Source organism: Cebus imitator, unplaced genomic scaffold (assembly GCF_001604975.1).
Source record: "Cebus imitator isolate Cc_AM_T3 unplaced genomic scaffold, Cebus_imitator-1.0 Scaffold9, whole genome shotgun sequence".
Lineage (NCBI taxonomy): Eukaryota > Metazoa > Chordata > Mammalia > Primates > Cebidae > Cebus > Cebus imitator.
The window spans coordinates 10706719-10714953 of record NW_016107324.1 but is presented as its reverse complement, the minus strand read 5'-3'; the positions used below and the strand labels follow the sequence as shown (position 1 = coordinate 10714953).

General features: G+C 44.2%; 1 protein-coding gene across 2 annotated transcripts in view; it reads left to right on the top strand.

Annotated features, from left to right (window-relative positions):
* Nucleotides 1-7437, top strand: part of SQOR (sulfide quinone oxidoreductase) — a 51898-nt gene extending 44461 nt beyond the window's left edge. For both annotated transcript variants that reach the window (XM_017545350.2, XM_037744501.1), the window contains 3 exons: nucleotides 4760-4827; nucleotides 5127-5305; nucleotides 7128-7437. In XM_017545350.2, the coding sequence (XP_017400839.1) occupies nucleotides 4760-4827; nucleotides 5127-5305; nucleotides 7128-7185 (305 nt within the window). In that variant the 3' untranslated portion in view covers nucleotides 7186-7437. The remainder of the gene's footprint in view (nucleotides 1-4759; nucleotides 4828-5126; nucleotides 5306-7127) is intronic.
* Nucleotides 7438-8235: the final 798 nt, after the last annotated feature.

The following is an 8235-nucleotide window of genomic DNA, read 5'->3' as shown; positions in this document are numbered from 1 at the left end:
AACTCCCGACCTCAGGTGATCCGCCTGCCTCTGCCTCCCAAAGTGCTAGGCGTGAGCCACTGTGCCCGGCCCATATGTATGTATATTTTCCGAAAAATGTCCTTTGTTGGCCCAGCCTCTCCTTTCCTTAAATCCATCAGCCAGCCAAAGATCACACAGGACATTGGGTGTCATGTCTCTTTGGTCCCCTTTAATGTAGAACAGGCCTTCTGACATTTGTTTCTTTACTTTCACGACATTGACATTTTTGAAGTTTCCAGGCTAGTTATCTTGTAGAATACCCCATAATTTAGAACTGTCTAGTTGTTTTCTTTCTCTCCTTCCTTCCTTCCTTCCTTCCTTCCTTCCCTCCCTCCCTCCCTCCCTCCCTCCCTCCCTCCCTCCTTCCTTCCTTCCCTCCCTCCTTCCTTCCTTCCTTCCCTCCTTCCTTCCCTCCTTCTTTCCTTCCCTCCTTCCTTCTCTCTCTCTCTCTCTCTCTTTCTTTCGATGGAATCTTCCTCTGTCGCCCAGGCTGGAGTGCAGTGGCATGATCTTGACTCACTACAACCTCTGCCTCCTGGGTTCAAGTGATTCTCCTGCCTCAGCCTCCCGAGTAGCTGGGATTACAGGTGTATGCCATCATCCCCGGCTAATTTTTGTATTTTTAGTAGACACGGGGTTTCACCATATTGGTCAGGCTAGTCTCGAACTCCTGACCTTATGATACATCTGCCTTGGCCTCCGAAAGTGCTGGGATTACAGGCGTGAGCCACTGTGCCTGGCCTTGTCTAGTTGTTTTCTTATGGTTAGATTCAGGTTATATGCTTTGGAAAGAATCTCCATACCTGAGGCTGTGTACCTCCCTCTGTGGCATCTCAGGAGCCCATCACATTAGTTTGTCTTGTCTTTGGTGAAGCTAGACTTCCTCACTGGGTTAAGAGATAGTTTCTCTTTTTCTTTTTTTTCCATTATAAAAGAACTCACTGTCTTGTAATTTATAGGTAGTCTGTGGGGTGATACTTTGGATTGAGTTCATGTAATGTAAGCCTGCTGAATTTATGTGGTGAAATTACCTGTGATGTGAGGCCCGGATGACCCAGCTTAATTCAATGTTCCAAATAGATAAGACTGAATATGATCAAACAAAAAGTTCGAAGTGGAAAATCTTGCTCCTAGTCGTGCAGTGCGTCTGTATGGCTTCCACGTTCCCCTAACCAAGAGGAGAGCATCCCCATTGTTTTTACATCTGTGTCTTACAATCTGCATCCTATTCTCGGTTGCTCTAGAGCTTATTTATTGAGTCCACTCTTAATTATATCTGGGTTGTTTCCAACCCGTTTTTATTTCAAACAGTACCATAATGAGTGCTCTTTATCTGTTATTTAGGTTGGTGCCAAAGTAATTGCAGGTTTTGCCTTTACTCTTAATGGCAAAAACCGCAGTTACTTTGGCACCGACCTAATATTTCACGTGTGAAGGTCTGTTTGCTCTTCTCTTCGGTGTCCAAATTACAATAGTACTAGCTTTTCTCAAGCAGATCTGCATTTTTTTCTTAGATTTCCTTCCCCAAATCCTCTGAGTATCCCAAGGCAATGTGACACTCGTTTCACTAATCTGTTCTTGGGTTTACTTGCCACCAAGCCTCTGTTCAGACCCCTGTGCTATGCAAGCAAGACCCAGCTTGCCGTGTTGCATCTGGCTTCCCTGAGCTCATGTCCACTTCTCTCTGCCCCAGGATGCTCCTTTAATTACTCCCCGCACAGCTAAGATCAGGATGTGGCATTTAACAAAAGTTAACTGGAGGCATAGGCATGATAGAAGGGGATTGTAATACAGGGTAGAAACTCCCGTACACCTGCACCATGCACACTTCAAGGCTGACGTTGGGTGACGGCTTCCTGGCTCGCCAGGCTTCACCTCTCTGCAGTGGCACCCCTGGACATCTCTGCTCCTTTTCCATTGGCCTTGATGTCCTGCTGCTGTGACCTCCTCAGACGTTGTTAGCCCAGATTCCACACTCTTTATGGCCCTCAAGGAAGAACACAGCTTTCCAAAAGGGAAATATGATCTTTAGAGATGTTGCTTTGCCAACAGTGAATATAGCCATTTAATTTTTTTCTTTATTTGAGAGACAGGGTCTCGCTCTGTCGCACAGGGTGGAGTGCAGTGGAGCGATCCCAGCTCACTGCAGCCTTGACTTCTTAGGATCAAAGTGATCCTTCCACTGCAATCCCCCACCCCAAGTAGCTTGAACTGTAGGCATGTGTCACCACACCCAGGAAAATTTTAAATTATCTGTAGAGACAGGGTCTCCCTATGTTACCTAGGCTGGTCTCAAACTCCTGGGCTCAAGCGATCCTCCTGCCTTGGCCTCTCAAAACATTGGGATTACAGGCATTAGCCACCACGCTTGGCCTCATTTAATATGTACATATTTTTAGAGTCTTACTGTGTCGCCTAGGCTGGAGTGCGGTGGCACGATCTTGGCTCACTGCAACGTCTACCTCCTGGGTTCAAGCAATTCTCTTGCCTTAGCCTCCCGAGGAGCTGGGATTACAGGCACCTGCCTAATTTTTCTATTCTTATTAGAGACGGGATTTCACCATGTTGGCCAGGCTGTTCTTGAACTCCTGAACTCAAGTGACCCACCCACCTCAGCCTCCCAAAGTGTTGGGATTATAGGTGTGAGCCACCATGCCAGCATCATTTGATATTTTTATGAAGAGCTGTTTACTATTCATTTTTTTGAACCCCCCCCCCCCGCCCCCCCCTTCTAGAAAAAAAATCATTGCTTCTTTGATTTGGGCATCAGGAAACTAGAGCTTAAGGGTCAAGTACAGCCCATTGCCTATTTTTGTATAGGTGGCAAAGAATGGTTTCTACAGGTGAACATTTACAGTCATTTTGAAGATAGGGAATGCTAGCTAACTCTTTTTCTCATTCTAAGGAAAATAATTTTATTCTTCTCATTAGTAGACCTATATTACAAACATATTATTATGTTTAGAATTTTCTCAATAAGATTTTTTGGTGGAAATTTGTTTTTTCTTGTTATATAATATCTTTGATTTTACCCTCTTGGCCCACAAGTCCTGCAATGTTTCTTTACAGAAAAAGTAGACCCTGATTTGGGGGATTACAAAATAACTACTTGAATAAGCATTTTATAATACAAAGGTAACCCATCTTTCCTCAAAAGTGAATCCCATGTTCTACCTCTAGGCCACCTCTAGGCCTCTGGGCCTCAAGTGATCTGCCCACCTTGGCCTCCCAAAGTGCTGAGATTATAGGTGTAAGCCACCGTGCCCAGCCACAAACTGCCATTTCTTTAAAAGAGCAGTCTTTTTTTTCTTTTTTTCCAAGGTGGTGTCTCACTTCATTGCCCAGGCTGGAGTTCCCTGGTGCCATCTCAGATTGCTGCAACCTCTGCCTCCTGGGTTCAAGCAATTCCCTTGCCTTAGCCTCCCGAATAGCTGGGATTACAGGTGTGTATCACCACGCCTGACTAATTTTTGTATTTTTTTTGGAGATGAGGTTTCATCATGTTGGCCAGGCTGGTCTTGAATTCCTGACCTCAAATGATCCACCCACCTCAGCCTCCCAAAGTGTTGAGATTACAGGCGTGAGCCATAGCACTTGGCTGGGCAGTTTTAATTATCAAAATTGAACACAGACTGGGTTTAGATTATATGAAAGGAATTATTACTAATATTTTGGGGGTGTGAAAATGCTATGCGTTTGTGTTAAGAAAATTCCCCATCAGAGATATAGTCGGAAAGATTTATGAGTGAATTGATGTGATATCTGCTCTAACAATACAGCAGGAAAAAAATAGTATGTGTGATGAGAAGGATGAAACAAGAATGATGGAATTTGAACATTTTCATAATAAAAAAGGCAGTCTCCCCACTCTTGCCAAAGAAAAACAAAAACAAATTCCTATCTGTGTATCTATCCATCTATCTATGTATCTATCTATCTTTGTCTATCTAGGAAAGAGACGGAGAGATGGAAATGCAGGTGGATCTCTATATCTATATCTAAATCCATATCCATCTGGCCCTGCCTCAGCCAGGGCAGTCCAGTAGAGGGGAAACTGTGCTTTGTCTTAATGGAAATGCATGGGGCTACCAGTCCAGACTGCCTGTGAACAGGGACACAGGGATAACCCGCATGGCCAGGAACACTGACTAAGTTGACACACAGACTAAGTTGACAGCCTCGACCCCAGGAGGAGAGGCATTGGAGTTAGGGTAGGGCCATCCTTACAGACGCACTGGAGAGAGTCGGCACTTTAGTTTCAAACCCATGGAGCCACATGTGTGGGCCTTTCATGAATGAAAGAACCCCCTCTGGTAGTCAGAACTTCAGCTGGTAAGAAGGGAGGCCGAGGCGGGTGGATCACGAGGTCAAGAGATCGAGACCATCCTGGTCAACATGGTGAAACCCCGTCTCTACTAAAAATACAAAAAATTAGCTGGGCATGGTGGCGTGTGCCTGTAATCCCAGCGACTCAGGAGGCTGGGGCAGGAGAATTGCCTGAACCTGGGAGGCGGAGGTTGCGGTGAGCCGAGATCGCGCCATTGCACTCCAGCCTGGGTAACAAGAGTGAAACTCCGTCAAAAAAAAAAAAAAAAAAGAAGGTCATGTTCTCGTCACAGTCTCGAGGGACAGGAAGTGGAATCTTCTTAAAAGTGTTTACATGAAAGTTATTTGCAAATTAGTTTTCATGGAAAACCTAGATGCTTATGTTTTTCTGACTTTTTGATTTATCTTATAGCTGCCCAGTCAGGAATACTTGATAGAACAATTTCTCTGATTATGAAGAATCAAACACCAACAAAGAAGGTTCGTATGCCTCGTAAAACTTACCGTCTCAATGATCATCTTCCATTCAGTGTGAAAGTAGTGTTTTCCCATGGTTTTGCACTTTCTTAATTAGTGTCTCCAATATGGGCATTTCTGTTTTTGCCATTAGTACTATGTTTTTTATTATATAGTTTACATTTTTCACAGTACAAAAAGTTAGAATATACAGAAAAGAAAAAAAAATTATAATTACCCAAAGCAAATAATAAATTCTAAATTATTAATATAGTACCATGAAAAAAATCTACTTTCCAACTCAGTCTGATTTGCAATTTTAGTATGATGGCTACACATCATGTCCACTGGTGACCAGCTACAACCGTGTGATTCTTGCTGAGTTTGACTACAAAGCGGAGCCGCTAGAAACCTTCCCTGTTGATCAAAGCAAAGAGCGCCTTTCCATGTACCTCATGAAAGCTGACCTGATGCCTCTTCTGTATTGGAATATGATGCTAAGGTAAGTGCACGGCCTGTTTTCTGGATGAGGAAAGAGATTTGTAGCACATCTCCACCCGCAGGGGATGTAGCCTCTTTTCTCCTAATTAGCAGTGACTAAATCTTCCGTCTTCCATGCTCTGGGTCCTCTTTTGCTTCTGGATAAATAATAATAGTAAATCACTTTCACATATCAAGTACTCTGTCATCTGCTACCTTACCTTTTTTTTTTTTTTTTTTTTTTTTTTTTTTTTTTTTTTTTTTTTTTTTTTTTTTTTTTTTTGAGACAGAGTCTTGCTCTGTTGCCCAGGCTGGAGTGCAGCAGCATGAACTTGGCTCACTGCAGTCTCCACCTCCTGGGTTCATGCAATTTTCCTGCCTCAGCCTCCTAATTAGCTGGGGTTACAGATGCCTGCCACCACGCCCGTCTAATTTTTGTATTTTTACTAGAGATGGGGTTTTACCATGTTGGCCAGGCTGGTCTTGAACTCCTGACCTCAATTGATCTGCCTGCCTCGGCCTCCCAAAGTGCTGGGATTACATGGGTGAGCCACAGTGCCTGGCCCCTTACCTTTGTTTTTATTATGTTATAGGAAAAAGTAAACAGTGATTAAGAGCACAGACTTTGCAGTCAGACCTGTATTTGAGTCATACTTCTGCCATGTTAATGTCATTAGCAGTGTCATGACAGCCATTAGCAGTGTCATGCTATTAGCATGACATATAGAGCTGTGTGTCCCAGGGAAAGTTGCTTAAACTCTCTGAGGTTAAGTTTCTTATCTGCAAAATGAAAGTAACTTTGCCTACCTCACAAGATGGAGATTAATGTGATAACACATAAAGAGGCAGGTACATAGTAGGCATTCAATAAGTAAATAGAGTAATAATTATTCATTCATTCATTATTCATTATTTTTTCATTCATTCATTCTTTTTTTTTTTTTAATTTTTTGAGGCAGGGCCTTGCTCTGTTGACCAGGCTGGAGTGCAGTGGTGCCATCTCAGCTCACTACAGCCTCTGCCTCCCGGGTTCAAGTGATTCTCCTGCCTCAGCCTCCCAAGTAGCTGGGATTACAGAAATGTGCCACCATGCCCAGCTAATTTTTGTATTTTTAGTAGATATGGGGTTTTGCCATGTTGGCCAGACTGGTTTTGAACTCCTGGCCTCAAGTGATCTGTCAGCCTCAGCCTCCCAGAGTGCTGGGATTACAGGTGTAAGCCACTGCACCCCGCTGCTCTTTTTCATTCTAAAAGCTGATGATCTCATTTAACTTTTCCAAACTCATATGAGAGATAAATTAGGGTATCTACACCAGTGGTCGTGAACCAAGAGTGATCTTCCTACCCCTTGCTGCTCCAGAGACATTTGATAATTTCCAGAGACATTTTTTTGGTTGTTACAACTGGAGGGGTGCTACTTACATCTAGTGAGCAGAGGCCAAGGATGCTACTGAACATCCTATAATGCACAGGTCAGCCTCCCACAGCAAAGAATTACCTGGTCCAAAATGTCAGTAGGGCTGAGATTGAGAAATCCTGACCTATAGTTAATTATGAGCTAATGAAAGCAGAAAGAGTAGCAGTTTGCTTGTAGTAGAGGCTTGTACAGGTGTACCAAATTGAGTCAGCATATCCAGGCTCACACAGCAAGTCAGTGTCAAAGCTAGGACTGGAAGTAGGCTGTTCCCTCCTAGTCACGGGATCTTTCCAACTCACTAGACAATCATGCTTTATGTGCTGATAAACATCCTCTGTGAGCAGCTGGCTTCCCTTTCAGCATCCTCCTGGCTGAAGGCACCTCATCTGCCTCGCTGCAAGTACATTTTTTGTGTTATTTCTTACAGGGGTTACTGGGGAGGACCAGCGTTTCTGCGCAAGTTGTTTCATCTGGGTATGAGTTAAGGATGGCTTAGCACTTGCTCATCTTGGATGGCTTCTGGGCCAAGACTGCAGTCACTGAATGACCAAGAGCAGCATGAGGACTTGGAACCTATCCCTGTAAAGAGATTCTTGATGGATAATGGTGACCAAATACCTCCCTTTCCAGTACCTTTGAACAGCCACCATGTGGGCTGCTCATGATGGGTTCGATTCTTTGGGAATAATAAAATGAAAGAATAGACTTTTATTTTCTGAATAAGAGTTTGTCACTGATCGTGTTGTATGAGAAAATTTTATCTAGGCTGGTAGGAATGAAAGGCCACAGCACTTGGGAGAGAATTATGGAGGTGGTGGGCTAGCTTACGTGTCATCCACTGTGAGTATTCAGCTGACAACTGGCATAATTTCACAGAGCCTATTTGGATTCCCTGAAAAGGGACATTCCAGGGACAATATTGTTTCAGTCACAGTGTGCAGTAGCCCTGAACACGTGCTGCTTAGAACTCCTGCTGCGGGAGCACAGTGGAGTAAGAGCCCAGCTGCCACCCCTCTGGCTCCACCACCCTGTTTGTGCTAAGGCCACACTTTCTTCCAGCCAGTGACTGAACGTGGTGGGGCACTAGTGCTGCCCCGTTCCTTGGAATGTGGGACTTCTCTACTGGACAACTTGGGCCCCAGGATCCACCATCAACCTGGCTGAAACTTCCTAAGAACTGTGCTGTGTCTGAGGGTCTTCTATCCAGTCCTCCTTCCTTCCCCCTCTGTTTTCAGACGTGTCCATCTTGTACTGTGACCTGAAGGCCCGCCTTGTCTTCTCCTGTTCCTGCTCCTTTGTCCTTCCTTGGCACGTCCCCTCTTTAAATCTCCTGCAAATCTAGTTCTCCCCAGGCACCTGTTTCTCAGGGAACCTCTGCACAGTGGGGTTAGAGGAATCCTGATGTGTATAGCAAGCATTTGCTAGATTCAGTCCCAATTTTGCCCAACAAAGTTTTGAATGAGTTTGTACTAGAGATATTGCAGGAAATAGTTGTTTATTTGATGTTTGGCAGTGGCTTAGAAATAATTTGTCTT